The sequence below is a fragment of the Impatiens glandulifera genome, chromosome 6 (assembly GCF_907164915.1).
Source record: "Impatiens glandulifera chromosome 6, dImpGla2.1, whole genome shotgun sequence".
Lineage (NCBI taxonomy): Eukaryota > Viridiplantae > Streptophyta > Magnoliopsida > Ericales > Balsaminaceae > Impatiens > Impatiens glandulifera.
Window position 1 is genome coordinate 46,546,777 of NC_061867.1, and position 24,039 is coordinate 46,570,815.

The following is a 24,039-nucleotide window of genomic DNA, read 5'->3' on the forward strand; positions in this document are numbered from 1 at the left end:
TCGGAACAAATTGAATCGATCTAAACTCAAAACTACTTTCTTCATTGTACGGTTTGTACCTCTTTTAGATTATTTTTTGTATCTGTCTATTCTTAACGAGGGAATCATGAACTTATTGAAAAAATGTAGAATAAATTGAGGAAATGATATTAAAGAAATTGAAGAACGAAAAATATTAGCATCACAACAAAAGCCATTTATTACCCATAAATCTTAATTATCATTCACTTGTTGTATGTTTTTTTTATAATCAATTATATTTGATGAAGAATTTGATAGAGATTACATCTTATTATAAAATCCCAAAATTCATATAAAGGTATATATCAAAGTTTTTCCTTCATATATATATATACAAATCCTTTTTTTTTTTTTTATATAAATGATCAGAATACACATCATGAATTATATATAGTTATATGAATAAAGAAAAAATACATAAAAACCCAAGAATGAACTCAAAACATTATTGATTTCCCGTCTGAAGAATTGTGAATCAAATTAATTGAAAAATCATGATTTTTTTTCTTTTAAACGCGATCTTTATAGACCTTGAAGAAATGGAACGCCCGTAGCTGGCAACCAATTATTTCCACCAATGAATGAATTAACAGTAAACTTGGAAACTTGATTAGCAAGAAGATTAAGTTTTAATCCCTTCCACTTAACCCGGTTTTTCGTAGAGGAACCAACTCCGGAATAAAATATATATTGAAAAAATAAAGAATTTCAATTATATTTATTTTCAAAGTTTAATTAATTTATGTACTGTTAGTGGGGCCACACCGAAAATAAACTCAAGAAAAAAACAGTAAACAAACAAGTATATATATATATATATAATTGTTGAAGTTGAAGATGAAGATATAAATAAGATAAAGATGGAGAAAATTATTTATTTATTGGAGCAAAAGCAATTATAGAAAAGACTTACAAATGATCAACCAAGTCTCTCAAATTACTTTAATGCTCTAATAATCTGACCAGTCTAACTCTGATCAGTGTACACTCTCTCACACTCACTTACAAATTCATAACAAACTGACAATTATGACACCACACACATACACACAAACTGACACAAATTCATAAAACACCACACACAAACTGACATTGAAACCTCTGACGAATAAATTGCTTACTTACGAACAACACATTGGCAGATAGACACAACTAGCATTAATCAGATTTCCCACTCCAAACATATTCCTGCACCTCGCTGTGCAGTTCAGTTGGTTGTAGGATGTCATCGGAAAAGACATCGTCCGTCCTGAGCAGTAGTTCACATTATAAGTTATATCATATGCTCCTAACACAAACACAAACAGAACATGGATTATTTTTTTCAAAGTTAGACCCATTTTATTTTGTTCACCTACACCAAAATCTTAATTTTATACTAAAAACTCAAGGACTCAGGCAATCTTGTTTCCTAAATTGTATTAAAATAAAAGGCCCTTTGAGATGCCTTGTTTGGCCTCTTAGATGTAAGAGCCTAATTTGGTCCCCATGGGTAATTCTTAGTTCTATTTTTTTATTTACCATGGTTATTTTTTTCTTTTCTTTTGGAGACTATTAACATTTATCACTTAATTGTTTATGATATATTCAAAAATAATTATATATTTAATATTAATAATAGGGTTTGGTTGGGTTGGGTCAATCCTTATACAAATAATAATGAGTGAGTATATTCTCTAATAATTAATGCCATTGTATTCCACATGTATAGGGTAGTACCTCGTATCCATGTCTAATCATATATATATATATATATGCAAGAAAACAATACCCTTAAAACTTGAATAACTATAATGGTGATAATTTTTTTAATCTCATAAAAAACATATGGTGTACATATTGACATTATATTCTCAATTTTAGAGTTAGCTAATAGTTTAAATGATTTTTTTGTCTAAAAATAATAAATATTTTACACTAATTTTTATTTAATTGTAAAAGGGAAATGAGTATGAAAAATGTTTAATTTATTTTAGAAAATATACTTGAAATGAAAAAATGGTATACATAGGATTTTCATTACTATTTGATATTCTCAGAAATTAATCTTGTAGCATATTTATGTTTTGAAATTGAGTAACGGTATTAATGTTTTTAGGGTTTGTTTGCAATGATTCAGAACTTTATAGTGTTACAAGCATAAATAGATATATTAATGAAATTGTAATATAATAGACTTAAATTATTATTTTACACATGTATATATGATAAGTAAATTTTAACACACCTTAAAATAAAATATAAAAATAACTATCCACATTTTGATGACAATAATGTGAGATGAGATGTCATTCATTCACAAGTCACACTCACTTTTTATATTACTAAAAATACACTTTCAGTTTATATTTCTTGTCTAACTAACTAATGTTATTATTAGTTATGTAATATATATATATATATATATATATATATATATATATATATATATATATATATATATATATATATATATATATTTATGGAAGTTAACACCAACTTACAATTCTCACTTCTAAATTTTTAATTATATAAAAAACTCTACTTGAAATAGTGTATAATATTATAAATTTTCCCAAAAAGAAAATATTATAATATTATATTCAACTAATAAAAAAGTGGAATTATTGGATTGTTATAGGCTTGAAAAAAAGGGTTTGAAATTTGATTTTTTTTTTTAAAAAAAATTCTTTGGAAATTCTTAAATAGGATTAATTCGGTCACAATTTTAGTGTATTATGAGCATCTTAATTTGATGTCTCTAGATTAATTTGGGAATGAGAAAAGTGTCTACTTCAATATTGAAATCTAACCAAAAATTACAATTTTGGCGTAAGTATCAGATAAAAATGTATTTATAAGCTGTCATATTGACTGACATTTTGATGATCTTACCGATTTTCTTTTCTAACCATTCCAACATGTTGAATTCCTTTTTTCGAGCTCTTATTGAAATAAAATTTTTATTTTGATAGCCTATAATAATTGTAGATAATGATTAAGGTTAATGTTCAAAATTATATGGTGTTAGAAATATATTTTAATTCTTTTAAAAAAATTTATAACTAGTTAGAGAAAGTCAACTAATGATTATTAGTTTGAAATGGTAATATGAAATGTATGAGGTATATATTGATATGAAAGGTTTCAAGAAAAAATGATAGATAAATATTAGATTAACTTTTTATCCCTTCAACAATTTATTAACAAGAACTTGGAATTTTAACTAGGTTTAATATTGACGATATTATATTTTAATAATTCTTTTATGTTTAAAATGAAGTTGGAATATGATTCAAACTAATTAATTATGAGTTTGAAAGATGGATTAGTTTAAATAAATGGTTGGTCAAGTATTAATCAAAACTCATATACATTTATTTAGAGAAAAAAGTAACTTCTTTTTTACTACGGGCTAAAAGTCATTTTCAAGTCTCACCTATGGTGTAATTTAATTCTAATATAAAAGTGTTTTCATGAAAAGTCACCATCATTTTATTAATATATTGTCATTTTCTTTTTCTTAATAAGTGGTGATGTTAATTTGAATATATTAAGAGATGCCATATTTCCTATAGTGTATTCAAATAAAAGTCCCTTTGTCTTGGCTTGTTTGGCCTCTTAGATGTAACTGCCTAATTAGGTCCCCATGGGTAATATTTAATTCTATTTTTTTATTTACCATGATTTTTTTTTCCTTTTGGAGACTATTACCATTTCTCACTTAATTGTTTATGATATATTCAAAATTAGTTATATATTTAATATTAATAATAATATTGGGTTGGGTCAATCCTTATATAAATTATAATTAGTGATTATGCTCTCTAATAATTAATGACTAATAAAAAAAATATAATTTAACTGTAGTGATTGGTTTGGTGAATTGTTAGGTAAGGTCATTCCTAATTGATAAATTTAAATCCTAATATGTATACATGTATATTGTTGTACTCTTATCCATGTGTAATCAAATATATATATGCAAAGAAAACAATCTCATTGTCTAATAAATTCCTAATATATAAACATGTATTAGGAATACACTTAAAACTATAATTACTATAATCATTCCAATATGTTGAATTCCTTTTTTCGAGCTCTTATTTCTTTTAAAATAAAATTCTGATTTTGATAACCTATAATAATTGTAGATGATGATTAAGGTTAATGTTCAAAATTATATGGTGTTAGAAATATATTTTAATTCTTTTGGAGAAATTTATAACGAGTTGGAGAAAGTCAATAAATGATTATTAGTTTGAAGTGGACTATCTACTGCTTTTACAACAATTTATCAACAAGAACAAAGAATTTCAACTAGGTTTAATATTGACACTATTATATTTTAACAATTTTTTTATGTTTAAATGAAGTGTGAAAATAATTCAAACTAATTAATTATGTGTTTGAAAGATCAATTAGTTTAAATAAATGGTTGGTAAAGTATTAATCAAAACTCATATAGTCATATACATTTATTGAGAGAGAAAAATAACTTCTTTTTTTCTACTAGCTAAAAGTCACTTTCAAGTCTCATACATTGTGTAATTAATTCTAATATAAAATTATATTCTTGAAAAGTCACAATCATTTTATTAAGATCTGGTAATTTTGTTTTTCTTAGTAGATGGTGATATTAATTTTTGAATATACTAAGATCTACCTTATTTCCTAAAGTGCATTCAAATAAAAGTTCCTTTGAGATATGGCTTGTTTGGCCTATTAGATGTAACTGCCTAATTAGGTCCCCATGGGTAAAAATTTAGTTCTATTTTTTTTTACCATGGTTATTTTTTTTTTCTTTTTGAGACTATTACCATTTCTCACTTAATTTTTTATGATATATTCAAAAATAGTTATATATTCAAGGGTTGGGTCAATCCTTATGCAAATTATAATTAGTGATTATATTCTCTAATACTTAATGATAATAAACAATATAAATTAACTGTAGTGATTGGTTTGGTGAATTGTTAGGTAAGGTCATGCCTAATAAATCCTAATATGTATACATGTATATTGTTGTACTTTTATCTATGTGTAATCAAATATATGCAAAGAAAACAATTAATATCTCATTGTCTAATAAATTCCTAATATATAAACATATATAGGGTAGTACCTCCCATGTCTAATCAAATATATGCAAGAAAAGTATACACTTAAAACTTTAATTACTACGATGTTGATATTTTTCTTAATCTCATGAAAACATATGGTGTACATATTGACCTTATATTCTAAATTTTAGAGTTAATTAGCTGACAGTTTAATTTTTTTTTTGTCTAAAAATAATAAATACTTTACATTAATTTTTAATTAATTGTAATAGGGATAACTATGAAAAACATTTTAATTTCTTTTAGAAAATATACTTGAAATAAAAAAATGGTATACATAAATATGTTCATTTCTATTTGATATTCTCACAAATCTTGTAGCATATTTATTTTTGAAATTGAAAATCGGTATAAATTTTTTTTTAGGGTTTGTTTGCAATGATTCAGAATTTTATAGTGTTACAAGCATAAATAGATATTAATGAAACTGTAATTTATAGACTTAAATTATTATTTTACACATGTATATATGATAATTAAACTTTATCAAACCTTAAAATAAGAAAAAGTATCCACATTTTGATGACAATAATGTGAGATGAGCTGTCATTCACTCACAAGTCACACTCACTTTTCATATTTCTTGTCTAACTAACTATGTAGAGAAATATTATAAAAACGAGGTACCTCAACTTTGCAATTGCATTACAATTCATATAAACTTTGAATTAATTATATAATTAATGTTATTATTAGTTATGTAATATATATATATATATATAAAAGGAAGTTAACACAGTTCTCACTTCTAATTTTTAATAAATAAAAACTCTACTTGATATGTATAATATTATAATATTGTATTCAACAATAAAAAAGTGAAATTATTGGATTGTGATGTGTTTGGGAAAATAAAATATAGGAATTTGAAATTTGAATACATGAAACTTCCTTTCCAAATTCTTAATTAGGATTAATGCGGGCAAAATTTGAGTGTATAAAAGTATATCTTAATTAGAGGTTTCTAGATTATTTTGAGAATGAGAAAAGTACCCACTTTAATTTTGAAATTTAACGAAAAATCACAATTTTGTTGTAAGTATCAAATAAAACGGTATTTCTAAGTTGAGTTATATTGATTGACATTTTTATGGTCTTTCGAGTCGAACTTCTTTTTTAACTGTTTAAACACATTGAATTCCTTTATTCGAGTCTATAATTTTTTGAAATGTAATTCGGATTTTGATCGTCTATAATCATTGTAGATGATAATGAAGGTTAATGTTCAAAATTGTATGATGTTAGAAATATGTTTGGATTCTTTTAAAGAAATATAATATAAAATATATATTTATGAAAATTCACAATCATTTTTATTAAGATCTTGTCATTTTCTTTTTTTAATAGGTGGTGATGTTAATTTGAATAATTATTTTATTTAACTAGATTTGATGCTCTTATTTATCACTTAATTAATTAAATTAATTAAAATATTATTTATTTATTTACCATGATTAATTTTTTCTTTAATTTTATAGGAGCGTTTTAAAAAAAAAATAGTTCAGTTTTTTCGTGTTTATGATATATATATATATATATATATATATATATATATATATATATATATATATATATATATATATTTATATAATATTAATAATAGTATTGGGTTTGATCAATTCATATGCAAGTTATAATTAGTGATTATATTCTCTAATAATATATTTAACAATGGTGATTGGTTTGGTGAATTGTTAGGTAAGATCATGCCTAATAAAATCTTAATATGTATACATGTATATGGTTGTACTTGTACTCATGTCTAATTAAATATATGCAAAGAAAACAATCTCTTTGTCAAATTAAATCATAATATCTTTTACCATGTCTAATCAAATATATGCAAGAAAACTATAACATATTACCTAATGAAATATCAGTGAGTTTTCACTTATCCTATCAAAATGTATCTAATAAAATTACCAAAGATAGGTAAATTGGTAACCAAATAACACTCAAATTATAAAATATGCATTATAAAGGTCTTGCTCACTATTTGTTTTTCAATATTATATGAATTATTTAAAAATGGTTGATTGGAGGTAGTTTTGAAAATTTATTATTTTATTTATTTATTTATTTTTGTAAATTCTTAAAGAATATTAATATATAATGATAATTTATATTTTGTTTTAAAATAAAATAAAAATATTTTAATATTTTAATTAATGAATTGAGTAATAAAATTTATGGACGAGGATAGAAAATGATATTCGATTAAATTTGAATTTAAAAAAAAAATAATAAATTTTAAATTATAATTTGAGTGGAATAAAAACTAGTTTGATCTTAATTATTTTTAAAACTCTCTATTACATTAATATCCTTCTTATCATCAAATTATTTAATTTATCAAATAAAATATTAAAACACCTTTATTAAACTTTTATTAATTTTAAATATAAAAATATATATTTAGTAATTTTTCTTAAATAAATATTAAATAACTAATATTTTAAATAAAAATCTTACAAAATCTAAAATAAAATAAAAAACTAAAAGAGGAACATATTAGTTGTGGATTCATTTTTATTAAAACAATTAATTTAAAATCGATGTTAATTTCTCTTGGAGTTCGATTTTAATGATTCATAATTTATTTTTAAATAGAAACACAAATAAATATATTAATGAAATTGTAATATATATATATATATATATTTAAAAAAATATAGACTTAAATTATTATGGTTAGAATAAGAAAATTTATTTGGATAAAAACAATGTAAAATTAGTTGTCACTCACTCACAAGTCATCATCTCTTCATTTTTGTTAAAAAGACACTCTCAGTCTATATTCTTTCTCTATCCAAATATATGAAAAATTAAATTAAATTAAACTCGGATCTCATTAAAGTTGAAAAATATTATAAAACTAGATACCTCAATTATGTAATTAGTTTGCAGTTCAAATAAACTTTGTATTGATTTATTATATATTACAATTTAATTTAGAATATATATATATATATATATATATATATATATATATATATATATATATATATATATATATATTTAATTACTTTTAGAAATAAGAGTGTATTCTTAGAAGAAACTAACACTACTCTACGATTCTTATTTTAATTAAAAAAAATTATTTCAATTAAATAAATAAATATATATATATATATAATTACTTTTTTAATTAAGAGTGTATATATATATATATAATTACTTTTATAATTAAGAGTGTATTCTTAGAAGAAACTAACACTACTCTACAATTCTTATTTTAATTAAAAAAAATCTTATTTCAATTATATATATATATATATATATATATATATATATATTAATTAAGAAACAAATTTTAGATATCTATTTTTCTTAGAGACTCTATTTCATATGTAAAATATTTTAATATTGTATTAAACTATACAATAATAATAAAATGGAATTATTGGATTGTGATTGGTTTGAGTTACAAAATATATATGAATTAAAATTAGAATGTTTGTTGACTTTCTTAGCAAATTCTTAATTATGATTAGTTTAGGATAAATGTATATAGTAATTAGTGTATTAAGTGCGTCTTAATTTGAGGTCACTAAATGATTTTCGATCAATAAATTTTGATTTTGAGAAAGAAAAATACCGCCTTTAAATTTGAAATTTGTCGAAAAATCACAATTTTGTCGTGAATATCGAATAAGAATGTTTTCCAAACTGAGTCATGTTGATTGACATATGGTCTTATGAACCGAACCTTTTTTATAACCATTTCAACACGTTGAATTCTTTTTTTTCTAAGATCTTACTTTTTATAAAATGTAACTTGGATTTTGATCATGTATAATCATTCTAAAGATGATCAAAATTAGTGATCAAAGTTTTATACGGTTTTAAAATATACAGTATATTAATTTTTGTGAGACATTTCCTAATTTTAAAAAGTAGGTGTTAGATTAGTTTGAGGTGGTCCTCAATAGATGTAAGAGTCTAATTTGATATGAAAGGTTTAAAAAATGATGGATGAAGAATAAATTAACTCTAGGTAAAAGTAATTGTCCTTTTCAAAATGAGAAATCTAGTTCTTATAAAGAACTTATAATTTTAACTAGGTTTAACTTATGATTGTAACAATTCTTTTATGCTTAAATGAAGTTTGAAAAATGATTCAGTAGTTAATTGTTAGTTTGAAAGATTAATTAGTTTAAATAAATGGCTACTCAAGTATTAATCAAGACTCATATACATTTTTCTGAGAAAATTTATATATATATTATCTTTTTGCTAAAAATCATTCTTATTAAAAGCCAATAATATACAATTTTTAGAGAAAAAAACAAATAATATATATACTTTTTTTATTACTAGGAGTCATTCTTGTTAAAAGTCACTCTCACTTCTCTGGTTGTTCATATTTATATGAATATTTCATTTTTTTTTATATAAATTAACATGCTCCTGTCTATCTTTTATAGATTAAATTAATCAATTTATGGATTTAAATATTCAAATATTCTCTATTTACTTTAAATAACTCAAATGAATTATTTAAATAACCCAAATTCAAAGAACTTGGTAAATATTATAACTTTGTCAATACAATCTTAGTTTTTATTAATGATTGTCTGACCAAATAAACCTATTTATGAACAAATTATCAATTGCAAATTAGTTATAAGAAAACAAGAGGATTCGGAACTATAGAAAATTATTTTAAAATTAGATTATTCAACTAAGCAATTTTAGTGCAGTTTATATAATTTTTATATTAACTATTATAATGAATGTCAATATTTATTAGAATTTTAATAAATATGGACTATTCAACAAATATATTAGAAGAAAAAAAATGCTATTCGCCTAATAAATTTAACGAAATAGATTAATTCCAATTATAAGTTTAGAGTTAATGGTTGCGAGATTAATATTATATGCAACTTTGAGGTTTTAGAAGATCTGGGATAAATTTAGATTGATTTTGGAATTGGGATAGCTCAATTTATAAATCCCTAGGAAAATCAAATTTTTGGTTTATATTTTGGAAAGTTGAAAAGTTCATTTCTTAATATGTTAATTAAACTATTAATATGTTGTTATGAAACAAATTAGCAGTTCTAAAGTGTTTATTTTAACTATTTATAATAACTGTTACTCTTTTACAAGAGTAGCAAGTCTGTTTCTTTATTTCTTAATTTGCTAAGAAAAGCCCATTTGAGGTCGGTTATTAATTAATTCAATCACTATATCTCTCACAATTTCAACCATAATGGAGAATAGTATGTTGGGTATTTGAAAGAAAGAGGTTTGGTTTTTGAATTAAGCAATGAACATTTCCATGATAATAATTTGGAAAAGGGGAACAAATATAGTATTCAATACTATGTAACATCCGTCCTCAACCCTTGAGATAATAAAGTATTATAAACTTGAGCTTGAAGATTGAAATAATAATTTTTAATCTCTGACTAGAGTAAACATCATATTTGGTATCAATTGTGCTATTAAATTTAGATTGACATCATCATTTCAATAATATTCTAACAAAGAAAATTTGAATTGTGTACTAGATAGGTACTTAATTATTAATTATAAGATTAATTATTTAATTCAAGATTACATTAAATATGGTAGATACTGTCACAAGAGAAAGCAACGCAGCGGATTTTTACTCACTTTTTCGCCCTTGTGCGGCTTGTTTCGCACACCAAAACAATCAGCCAAACACCAACAAACAATACAACGTACATAAAGTAAAAGAGACACAAGGTACGGGCCACGCCCAACTTTATAATTCTATTCACTAACAAATATGATTTATAAAGAGGCTACAAACACTCTTGTCTGCACACAAAAGGATTCTCACTAGCTGTAGGTATTTATCTACCAAAACTCAAACGACCGTCCTTGTGCAGCTCAAGAGGTATTTATAGCCCTATGGATAACAATCAGCTTAAAGGAAAATAACCAACTCCATAGAGTGGGGGAAAACCACCGGGCAGTTATTGCTGGACGTGGGTCTCCCTCGGTCCTAACTGCTTTTGGGCGTCTGGTCGTGGGTCTCCCTCGGTCCTAACTGCTGCTGGGCGGCTGGACGTGGGGCTAACTGCAAGTAATGGGTCTTAACTGCCCCATTACTCCAGTCCCACTTCCTCCATCGGTCCTCACTGATGCTGGGTTGTTGGACATGGGTCTAACTACAAGTAGTGGGATGTAACTGCCCATTATACCACGTTTTCCACCAATCCCAACTATTCCCGAAATTTCCGCCACATCTTCCCATTATGCCGACTTTTCCGGGTCTTTTCATAACTGTCACAAGTCAGCTTGATTCTTTCCCGCGCATTCTCTCAATGCACCAGGTGTTGTCACCCTTTTGTGCCTAGGTCGCACGCACACGACCACACTCAGGCTCGGTCTTGGCACTCTGCATCATGCCAAGACAAACGCATGCTAACATCCTTCTCTCGGCCCTGATATTCCACATTCATGTCACGATAAAAGCTTTGGACACTTAGTACTCCGCATCTCTAGTGCCCATGCCGCACGCCCGCGACACTCTTTTCAGGCACCTCTCGGTCCTGGAATCCATAATCAAGCCATGACCGATGCCACCTTTTACGGTTGTAACATACCAGCCCACCAGAGGAATTCAATGTCCTCGTTGGGGCCTACACCAATCTTGCCTCGCCCAAGCACTTAAAAAACACTTCATCGATCTTCCTAGTTGAACTCACCTTCGGCCTCCGCATCAAGACCGTGTACTTAGAAAATCTATCTGCACCCTGGATAGAGGTCTTCCTGCTCCCATACAGAAAATTTTCCGCACCCAAGTATTTGAAAAACCCTTCCTCGGTCTTCTCATCGGAACACACCTTTAGCACCCCCATTAAGACCGTATACTTGGCTGATCTATCCACACACGAAATAGAGATCTTCACACTCGCACTTGGGAATTCGAGAATGAATCCCTTTGAGAGATATCTTCCCAATCTCCCCGGAATATGTGATGGTCGCTGCAGCAGACCCACTTCCATCTTCTTCTCGGTCTTGTCCAGTTTGCATACTAAACAATCAGCTTTGCTCGTAGCTGATGTTTGGGGTCCTCCTTGGTTACCTTTCGAGCATCTTTCGAAAGTCTGGACCAAACAAGCGTCGGAACCTTAACACAGGCCGACACATGGCCCTCTCTGTCCTTCATCTCCAACCCAGTCGACGCATCCGCCTCCTCTTCCCCCACTCGACTTTCAACTAGTTGAATGGCTGCAAGGCATCCTGACTTATTCTTATTTGGAGAGTTGTAAGTTCTTACTATGAATGAGGGGTTATTAGGATCACCAATGAAAATCCCTCCCAAGTGAGGCATCACCACCACCTTCGCTTGGACAAGAAACTCAAGTCCTAGGATGACTTCATAATTATCTAGGGGGACAACCATCAACTCGACCTGCCCCTGCCAACTTTCCACCTGGAGGTCGGCTTTGGTCATGCCTTTATTTGGCGTGGCTTCAGAATTCACGGCCTTCAATCGGCCCTTGTATGGGGACATCACCAATCCCAGCTTCTGAATCTCTCGGTCTGCAACAAAGTTATGTGTGGCCCCCGAATCAACCAACATCATCACCTCTATTTCATTGATGTAGACTTTCACAAACATCAATCCCTTCCCTGGAATTGATTTCTCCGCATGCAAAGCACTCAATAGTTGCATCGGATTCACCCTTGCAGGAGCTTCTTCATTAGGATCCTCATCTTTATCGGCCAAGAGTGTTGCTACCCTTGCACGCTTTGGACAGTCCCTCATGCGATGGTCTCCTTCACAAATGAAGCACCCCTGAGTGGCACGGTCCCGAGAAACAAAGCTCATTTTTGTTTCCTTCCTGTTGTTAGATCCCTCGGACTTGGTTGCCTCTATTTCATAAGATTTAGCCTTCCCCTTGTCCCTTTGAGTGTGCTTATTAACATCATGATTCTCCCCCCAATTTCTTTGAAGTCCACTAAGCGATCATCCGCAGCAATGACCGATGACAAGTTCCTCATATCTTGCCTTCTTAGTTCAGTTTGTGCTCACGGTTGTAAACTAGATAAGAAGTTGAACAACTTATCTTCTTCGGACATGTCCTTCACATCCAACATTAGAGAGCTGAAATCCCTCACATAATCCTTGGTCGATCCAGAATGTTTAAATTCCGAAGGGATTCTCTTGCCCTCCATGACGAGTTGCGAGGCAAAAATAATTCTTTCAGCTCCCACTTTATGACTTCCCACGAGTCAATCTTCTCCCGATTCACACTCGCATCATCTAATAAGCGCGCTCTCCACCACAGCTTGGCATCCCCCGCAAGGTACATGGTTGTGATCGAGACCCTTTCCTCCTCAAGGATCTTCGCTGCTGTGAAATAAGTTTCCATATCCCACATAAAGTTCTCTAACTCTTTGGCCCTTCTCACGCCACCAAAGGGTTTCGGCTCAGGCACCTTGAACCGATTTGAAGAAACAGGCGTTGTTCCCTTGTCCGAGGCTACAACTTTCATTAAAAGCTTGATCTTAGTATCAAGCTGCTCCAGTCTTGACTCCAAGTCTTCCTCCAATGTTAGCACTCTTCGGCTAACAGTTTTTGTCATTTCAGCAATGTTATCCCGCATGGACAACCATTTCGAATTCAGACTATCGATTTGGAAGAAAACAGATTCATCTCCACCGGATGTTGGGGCACCAACCAAGTCTTCAAGGCGTCTCACCCTTGTGTCCATCTCATGGACCAGACTCTTTGTTGTCTTAGCTTCAGCCATCTTTTGAAAAATATCCAGCAATTTGTGCTCTGATAGCACTTGTGACAAGGGAAAGCAACGCAACAGATTTTTACTCACTTTTTCGCCCTTGTGCGGCTTGTTTCGCACACCAAAACAATCAGCCAAACACCAACAAGCAATACAACGTACATAAAATAAAAGAGACACAAGGTACGGGTCACGCCCAACTTTATAATTCTATTCACTCACAAATATGATTTATAAAGAGGCTACAAACACTCTTGTCTGCACACAAAAGGACTCTACTATCTATAGGTATTTATCTACCAAAATTCAACCAACTGTCCTTGTGTAGCTCAAGAGGAGGTATTTATAGCCATTTGGATAACAATCAACTTAAAGGAAAATAACCAACTCCGCATAGTGGGGGGAAACCGCCTCGCAGTTATTGTTGGACGTGGGTCTCCCTCGGTCCTAACTGTTGTTGGGCGTCTGGTCGTGGGTCTCCCTCGGTCCTAACTGTTGATGGGCGGGTAGACGTGGGTCTAACTGCAAGTAGTGGGTCTTTACTGCCCCGTTACTCCAGTCCCACTTCCTCCATCGGTTCTGACTACTGCTGGGTTGCTGGACGTGAGTCTAACTGCAAGTAGTGGGATGTAACTGCCCACTATGCCCACGTTTTCCACCAATCCCAACTGCTCCCGAAATTTCCGCCACATCTGCCCATCATTGCCGACTTTTCCAGGTCTTCTCACAACTGTCACAAGTCAGCTTGATTCTTTCCCGCGCATCCTCTTAATGCACCACCTGTTGTCACCCTTTTGTGCCTAGGTCGCACGCACACGACCACACTCAGGCTCGGTCTTGGCACTCCACATCATGCCAAGACAAACGCATGCTAACATCATTCTCTCGATCCTGGTATTCCACATTCATGCCACGACAGAAGCTTTGGACACTTAGCATGCAGAAGTTAGGAAAATATTGAAAAGAAAAAATTACATTTATTTTATCAAATACTTTGAGTAAAAATCGGTTGTTATAAATCATGAAAGACACCATTGTGATCTTTTTCGAGTGCCACCATTCATCAATACTGAACTTAACAAATAAAATTTGGTATGCAAAATTAATATTATGTGTTTATTTCTTTTTCGATTTCTCAGAACAAATTGAATCGAACTAAACTCAAAATTTCCTGTGTCTTCCTTCTATTTTTTTAGACAATTTTTTTTCTCTTTCTATTCTTAACGAGTGAATCATCAACTTAATAAAAACAATGGAGAATAAATCGAGAAATGATATTAATGAGATTGAAGGAATGAAAAATATGTGCATCACAACAAAAGCTATTTATTACCCATAAATCTTAATTACCAATCATTTGTATGGATTTTTTTTTTATAATCAATTGTATTTGATGAAGAATTTGATAAAGATTACACCTTATTATAAAATCCCAAAATTCAAGTATATAAAGGAATATATCAAAGTTTTTCCTTCATATACAAATCCTTTTATGTATATAAATGATCGGAATACACATCATGAATTATATATAGTTATATGAATGAAGAAAAAATACATAAAAACCCAAGAATGAACTCAAAACATTATTTGATTTCCCATGTGAAGAATTATGAATCAAAATAATTGAAAAACATGAATTTTCTTTTAAACTCGATCTTTATAGACCTTGAAGAAATGGAACTCCCGTAGCTGGCAACCAATTATTTCCACCAATGAATGAATTAACAGTAAACTTGGACACTTGATTAGCAGGAAGATTAAGCTTCAATCCCTTCCACTTAACCCGGTTTTTCGTAGAGGAACCAACTCCGGAATTTTGATATTCCACGTAAAAAATAGTATCCGGTGCCGAATTTCCAACCCATGGTAACCAACCGACAGGAGTGATCAAATTACCCACCATATTCGTGTGAATGAAAACGGTAGTGGCGTAATTCTTCCATGGCCTACCAAGATATGTTTTTACCGATTTACCAATGAGATCGCCGGCGGCAGTTAGGGTTCCTCCTTGGATAGTTATGCCAGTGTTTTGATTTGGGTCGGATTTGCCTTGGGCAGTTATGGTGTTTTGTTGGCCTTTCATGGGAAGCCGAGGAATAATGTTGCAATTTTGAAAGACGACGGCGGAGTTGCCAAAGATGAAGTCAACTGTACCGGTGATTACGCATTCCCGATAGAATTGGCGGTTGGAATGAGGGTAAAGGGTATCTTGGAAAGCGTCCATTCGACATCGATAGAAGACGGATTGGTCGGCAGTTGACATTAGAGCGACGGCTTGATGCTTTGCTGATCCGGCGGTGTTTTGAAATCCCATGTCTCGCGCTATGAAACCCTTTCCTTTCACCGCTACATGGAGATTGTTAATAGGTTAGATCTAATGTAAGGTAACGTAGTTTATGTTATATTAATAACATGTCATAGTTTTATATTATAATTCAGTGTAGTTTGTTAAAAATGTTATAATAATGTTAATTAAGGAATTTTTAGCTAAAATTAGATTTGTGACTTTAATTAGTTCCCTCTATATATGTTTCTTGAAACTTACCGAAAGTTGCAGATTGAAAGGTTGGAGTTCCGTCCACTACGTTACGACTACCGGTGACAACGGTTGCTGTCATGCCATCACCAATCATCATAACATTCCATGTATTTTTCGATATCTCAACATTCTCCTTATAAACACCCTTCTTCACATAGATCACGAACCTCTTCTTACTCTTTTGTGGAACTGCCTTAATCGCATCCTTTATTGTTTTATACTTCCCCGACCCATCCTTGGCCACCACAGCATCCGCCTTTATACCATTCAACTGAAGCAAACTTCTCCCCGTCCTCGGCAACCAATCCGGCATCGACGAAACATTGTCGTCGCTTCCATTGTCTGCCAACAAACGTCGTCCCAATTTGAACCCCTTCGCGAATTTTGAGAATTGGTTAGCCATAGCCAATGAGTTGCTAGTTAACTCCGACGACATCTTGAGGTAGTTCGATATGGTGTCATTTAAAGAATCGCCGAAATCATCCATGCATGTCTCTTGGTATGTCCCGGCAGCGCTGAGCCACGTGAGCAAGTCTTCAACCGCGGAGTCGAGAGAGGTTATTTCGTCGGCTGATGACAACGTGTCGTTTAAGTGGTCGAGCGCTAGGTCGAGGAGCTCGCGACAATTGGCGAAAGCGGCGGTTGTGAAATTGTCGGCTGAAGCCTCGGGGATGAAGCGTTTAGAGGCCGAGGTGAGTTCCTCAACCGCCGCTTGTACCGCCCACTTGAAAATATCCTCGGGAGTGAAATTTTGTTGAGTTGAGTTGGATTTCGATGAAAGACTTCCTATGCAAGTATTAGGGTAGAGTGTGACCTCACACGCCGCCTTGATGGCGGCGGAGACTTGAGGTTTTTGGTCATTGTCGGTAGAGTCTTTTGACCTACCGACGGTTGTACCAACCACGGCTCCAACCACAACTCCGACAAGGAGAAAGGCGGATATGGATATCATGATGATTCTCTTTTTTCTCTTTCTTTGGTGATTTAACTTTTCTTGATCCATTGGGTTGACCTTTCCATAAGGGCTAGCGGATGCCATTTTCAAATTAGTAGAAGAAGTTTTATTTGAAAAGTTATAATGGTTAGACATATTTATATGAATGGGATATGATTGAAGAAAAGGAAACGTGCTTAGCAGTATTGCATGATATATTTGCCAACTTTAATTAATAGTCCATGTAAGAGATAAAACAAAGGAGTGCTTATCATGTTGACCAAGAAATGAGAGATTATATTTAGAAACCCTTGTTTATTAATAAATTCATTTTTCAATTTAAAATTATTAATTCTAATTACATTGTTTACAAGGAAAGAATGACAATAAAAAGTAAATAAATTCATGTTTTTAAGTTAAAAGAAATCGTTCAAACAGAATAAATTGTAGTTTACAATATTTTTTTCTGAAAATTATACATATTTGAAATTTTAAAATGATAGTTTTTTTTTGCATCCAATTTAAAATAGGACCAGTATTTAAATATTATAAAATGGTCAGCATGAACCATAATATTTTATAGGGGGGAAGAAAATAATATGCATAAATTTAAAATATAATCTTGTATAAGATATGCTATAACCGTGTCACAACAATTCATAAATAAATTAAACATATCTGGTCACAATTTAGTAATAGTATCTTACATAAAGTATGCTATAACCGTGACATGATTGTAGTCTCGGTAGAATATAGTTGTTAAATTTATAAATTTCATTTAAATATGCAATATTTAGTATATTGAAATAACTTATATTTCAAAATTATAATATACATTAGTCTTCTAGTTTAGCGGCCGAAAAAAGTGGTGAATATTCTCAGCGATGGGCATCATAGACCAGAATTCCGCGTGGCTTCTCCTTCTACGTGGTTGACTCACCAGTGTGTTGATCAGCTTCGTTGGCTGGGTTATTGCCTGCTGGACCAATTTGACTTGTTCCGCTCCTAATCTATCAACCCGACCCTGGCGAAAATTTAAATATAAATCATCTCCGTCCTGATTAGGAATGGGTTTTCCGGGAGCATCGAAAACCAAAATTCAGTTAAAAAGAAAATAATTCATATATTTATAATATAACATAAATTTTTAGTGATTTGTTATATTAATGATTACATTAAATAAGTATATATATTAATTATTTTAAACAACTATAATTAAAAATAAAATTTTGGTTAAGATTGGGGATCCGTGTGGGACATGTAAATATCATCTAATCCTCGAACTCCAGTCAATATATTTTGGATTTGTCTCAACTCTCAATCTGCCCCGATCCCGATCAAAGCGGGAAAAAGCCATACCAATTGGTTCGAATCAGTTACCGTGAGGCATTTCAAATTGTCATTCTTAGTGCTTAGTCAAAGGCGGATCTATGTATAAGGCTATCCGGGTTGTAGTCCAAAATATTTTGTATATATATAGCATTAAAAATTGAAAATACCATTGTTATTGATAGATTTTTGGTCGATAAATGAAAATAATGACAGTAAGCTATGTTTATTTTGTCGGTTTGCTTTATATTATTATTATTATTATTACCCATGTAAATTTTGCAAAACGTTTTTAGCACAGGTAGATTTCAAATATTAGTTCCGCCCTTATGCCTATCTCGGTCGCTGAGTTCCTTGTTTAGCCAGTTGCGACTGGTTGTCTATTGTGGTTGCCTACGGCGATTGTCGGTCACTTTTCGTCAACATTTTTTCTAAAAAATAAACATAAATAAGATTAATTTTGGGAGAAATCTCAATTTTATATATAAAGTTGGAGTGACATTGGGTTTAATAAGTTATAAAATTCTATTTATATATACAAATTTGTCAAAATGATCAAATTTGTTTAACTTAACAGGAAATTTTGAGGACGTTAAAATATAGTCCAATTAATTTACTATGCCATGTCATATTCACGTATTTTCTATATAAATTATTTTTATAGCCAAATCTTTAATTTCAAACAAAATTTATCATTAAAAAAACTAATTAAAAAACTAATCATCGATTTCTCTTTCGCTCCGATGGCTTCCCACAAATGCACTAGTATTCAAACCCTCTTCCATTGGCATCTGCTTCCCTTGTCCGCTCATCCTCGTCATTGAAGCAATGTAACCGATATTGTCGAATCCTGACAGATCTAGGATTTAGAGTTGGAATGAACTTGAAAACAAATTTGAGTGATCTTAAAAAATAATGAGAAAATTTGGATAAAACGAATGGATAAAAAAAATTTTTATCAATTTTTTAATAATTAGATAAACCAACAGTGAATTATATTAAAAAAATTTAAGATATTATGGGGTAATATCATATTTTTACCATAATAAAATAAAATAGATCCGTCCATGGTAAAATCCTTGGACGTACAACTGCGGTAACTATGTGCGCCACCTCTATAGAGCTCTCATCATCGTCGGATAGTACCTATCGCGTTGCAGCGACCACTTCTGAAGACTCGGTAGACTATATCTAGCTTGACTACTTAGGGTTTAGGGGACGTACTTTCCTTCCTTTATCATTGTAAACACTAAAAATCTACATACCTATTTATAAATTTAAAATAATTATTTTGATTTATTTTTAAATAAATAAATCAAAATAATTAACCCCAATATCAAGACCTAAATAAAACAATTAATTAGATTAATTATTGTGATAATTAAAATCTAATTAATTAAGAAAAATGGTCAAATAAAATAAATAAAATTATTTAGGATAAATGTTGTACTAATTTTATCTCAAGATAATTTTAGAAAAAGACAAGGGATTAAATAAATAATTTAGGATGAAATGTGGTACCCGTTTCATCTCTAATAATTATTTATTTAACCTAAAATATATAAATAAATAAATAAATAAATAAATTGACAAATTATTTGTTATATTTATTTTAAATATTTTATGTAGTTTACAGAATTAAAAATAAAGTAAAAGTGATGAAAGAAAAATAAAATTCAAACAAACCTTTAAAGTTTTAAAATAAAAATAAAATGTGTGATCCTATATAGCTGAAATTATGAAAAACAGTTGCAGCAAGAACTAGAACCATCGGATGAGCGCTGGATTGTTATCCAACACTCACCGGTCGCCTGCGTCGCCTATTGTGACAGAGGAAACGTGCATCCTCAAAGAAGACAACCCACGTGTTAGCTCCGTTTACTAAAACGCGTCGGAACGACCAAAATGCAACGGTGCGCTGACGGAACACCAATAGACCACTCCACGTCCACGTTCTTGCCTAAACGACGTTGTTTCATCCCCTGGTCGTCTTCTTTATCGCGATCGCCAAAGGGATAAGAACGAGTCACATATTTGATTTCTTAAAGATGGAACTCCGCCTACAGTCAATCATTTTGGTTGATTCAAAAGGTGAAATGATCACCCTACTTCAGTGATCATTTTCCCTACATCTATAGGCATGAATCATGCATATTCTAGCAAGTTACCAAGAATAGTCAAAATGTCATTAATGACTTTTGATTGATTCTGAAGCCCATAGAATCTATCTCTAGTTTCCAATGAAAAGTTTCAAAAAAAACCTCCATTGAAGCTCCAAGCTTCTGATTTTTTGAAATTTTTGTATAAGTCCTTACAGTTTGGATTTGTGTATCCTCAAAGCTTCCCTGAGGTCTAAGGAGTGTTATTCAATCCTTAGTATGTTTACAATCACTCTTTAATTCATACTTCCAGTTTGAAATTTTTATATTTTAGTTTTCATAAGCTTGTATGTTGTCTAGTTGTTGGATTTTTTATTGAAAATCGATCTTAGGATCATATATGAGCTTTCTATGAAAGTCAAGATCGATCAATCAATCTCAAATAAAAAAACCCCAAATTTAAATATCAAGAAATTGAAAAACGAGTTTTCTATTCTTAGGTTAATCCTAAAAAACAGCTTAAATAGTTTTCCAATATGTTTCTAATAATGTTGGGCAACTATTTGAATCATGTTTGATTCATCCGATCATTTTGATCAAAATCAAAATTTTCAAAATAATTAGAAAGTTAATAGCAAACTCCTTACACTTCAGCCAGTGTTGATGTTTTGGTACCAATCAAGTATATGAAATATAAGGAAGATATTGACAAACTCTTTACACTTCAAAACAGATTTAAAACTAAAAACCCAAATTTTTGCCATAAACTGTTTTTAAAGAATTGATCATCACCAAATCGATTGATACATTGGGATGATGTTCTAAATGTTCCTCGGAATTTTATGAAGCTACCCGGGCCTTGGATCAAAGGATCCAAGACACCATCAAAATTATAAAACCTGTAATTTTGATGTTCATGAGGACCGAAAGGTCCAACCGATAAAACTTAGTTAGGACCGAGAGATCCGACCGATATTCAACATATAGGACATAGAGATTCCGATCGAGTACTAAAAACTAGTTTTATCTTAATTATTTTTAAAACTCTCTATTACAATAATACCATTCTTATCATTCAATTATTTAATTTATCAAATAAAATATTAAAGCACTTTTATTAATTTTAAATATAAAAATATATTTTAAGTATTTTTTTTAAATAAATATTAAATAACTAATATTTTAAATAAAAAGCTTACAAAATCTAAAATAAAAACTAAAAGACAAACATATTAGTTGTGGATTCATTTTTATTAAAATAAACAATTGAAAATATGTTAATTTTTCTTAGAGTTTGATTTTAATGATTCGTAATTTTTTTTAAATATAAACACAAATAAATATAAATGAAATTATATATATATATATATATATATATATATATATATATATATATATATATATATATATATATATATATATATATATATATATATATATTTAAAAAAAAGTATAGACTTGAATTATTATGGTTAGAATAAGAAAATTTATTTGGATAAAAAATAATGTAAAATTAGTTGTCACCCACTCACAAGCTATCATCTCTTCATTTTTGTTAAAAATATACTCTCAGTCTATATTATTTGTCTAACCAAATATATGAGAAATTAAATTAATTAAACTTGGGTCTCAATAAATTGGAAAAATATTTAAAACAAGATACCTCAACTATGTAATTTGATTGCAGTTCATATAAACTTTGTATTGATTTATTATATATTACAATTTAATTTAGAATATATATACTTTAATGAGACCGAGTTTAATTAATTTAATTTTTCATATATATATAATTACTTTTAAAAATAAGAGTGTATTCTTAGAAGAAATTAACACAACTTTACAACTCTTATTTAAATTAAATATATATATTAAGAATCAAATTTTAAATATCTATTTTTCTTAGAGACTCTATTTAATATGTAAAATATTATAATATTGTATTAAACTATTCAACAATAATAAAATAGAATTATTGGATTGTGATTGGTTTGAGTAACAAAATATTTATGAATTAAAATTAGAATATTTGTTGACTTTCTTAGCAAATTCTTAATTATGAGTAGTTTAGGATTAATGTATATGTAATTAGCATGTATTAAATGCATCTTAATTTGAGGTCAGTAATTGATTTCCGATAAATTTTGATTTTAATTTTGGGATGAGAAAAATACCGACTCGAATTTTCAAATTTTTCGAAAAATCTCATTTTTTTTGTGACTATCGAATAAGAATGTCTTCCAAACCGAGGAGTCCATTGATTGACATGGTCTTTTGAACCGAACCTTTTTTATAACTATTCCAACACGTTGAATTTTTTTTCTAAGCTCTTACTTTTTATGAAATGTAACTCGAATTTTGATCACATATAATCATTCTTATCAAAGTTTAATAGGGTTTTAAAATATATATTAATTTTTGTGAGACATCAATTTCCTAGTTTGAAAAAGTATGTGTTAAATTAGTTTGAAGTGGTACTCAAGAGATTTAATTGTCTAATTTGATTTGAAAGGTTTAAAAATGATGGGTGAATAATAAATTCTAGGTAAAAGTAATTGTCCTTTTCAAAATGAGAAATCTAGTTCTTATAAAGAACTTATAATTTGAACTAGGTTTAACTTATGATTTTAACCATTCTTTTTTGCTTAAATGAAGTTGGAAAAATGATTCAGTAGTTAATTGTAAGTTTGAAAGATTAGTTAATTTATATATATATATATATATATATATATATATATATATATATATATATATATATATATATATATATATTATCTTTTAGCTAAAAGTCATTCTTGTTAAAAGCCACTGATATACATTATTTAGACAAAAAAAAAAAAAACAAATGACATATATACTTCTTTTTACTGAGGCTTCTTTGATGAAATTGTTTTTTAGATTTTATCTGAGTATTCTTTTAAAACCCTTGTTTAATCAAAATTAGAAAAATGTGGTTTTTAAAATTTAAATTTAATTTATTCTTTGAATTTAGAGGATATGGTTTAAGTGAGAGAATGATGTCTTAAAGAAAGAGGATAAAATTAAAAATTAATTTTGATATTTAAATAAATAAAATTATGGAATAGAAAGTTGATATAATGTTTGGATTGGGGAATAAAAACGGGAATTTATTTTAATAACAAAACATCAAACAAGCCTAAGAGTCATTCTTTTTTAAACTAAGACCTTGTTCGGATTGGGGTTATTGTAATAACCTAGAAGGGGGAAATAAATAATTATTGGTGATGATTTTGAGGTAATAAGAATATTTTTAGTAAAATTA

General features: G+C 29.6%; 1 protein-coding gene across 1 annotated transcript; it reads right to left on the minus strand.

The window, feature by feature from the left end:
* Positions 1–15,512: 15,512 nt before the first annotated feature.
* LOC124942782 (pectinesterase-like) lies at positions 15,513–17,433 on the minus strand. Its single transcript, XM_047483339.1, has 2 exons — positions 16,401–17,433; positions 15,513–16,201 (listed from the first exon to the last, which is right to left on the minus strand). Exons 1-2 carry the CDS (start codon positions 17,431–17,433, stop codon positions 15,513–15,515), a joined length of 1,722 nt encoding a protein of 573 aa, XP_047339295.1.
* Between the last annotated feature and the right edge of the window lie 6,606 nt (positions 17,434–24,039).

Coding starts and splice junctions, on each gene's coding strand:
- LOC124942782 (XM_047483339.1), bottom strand. CDS start 17,433: ATGGCATCCGCTAGCCCTTATGGAAAGGTCAACCCAATGGATCAAGAA. Junction 16,202..16,400: donor CTTTCAATCTGCAACTTTCG/GTAAGTTTCAAG, acceptor ATCTCCATGTAG/CGGTGAAAGGAAAGGGTTTC.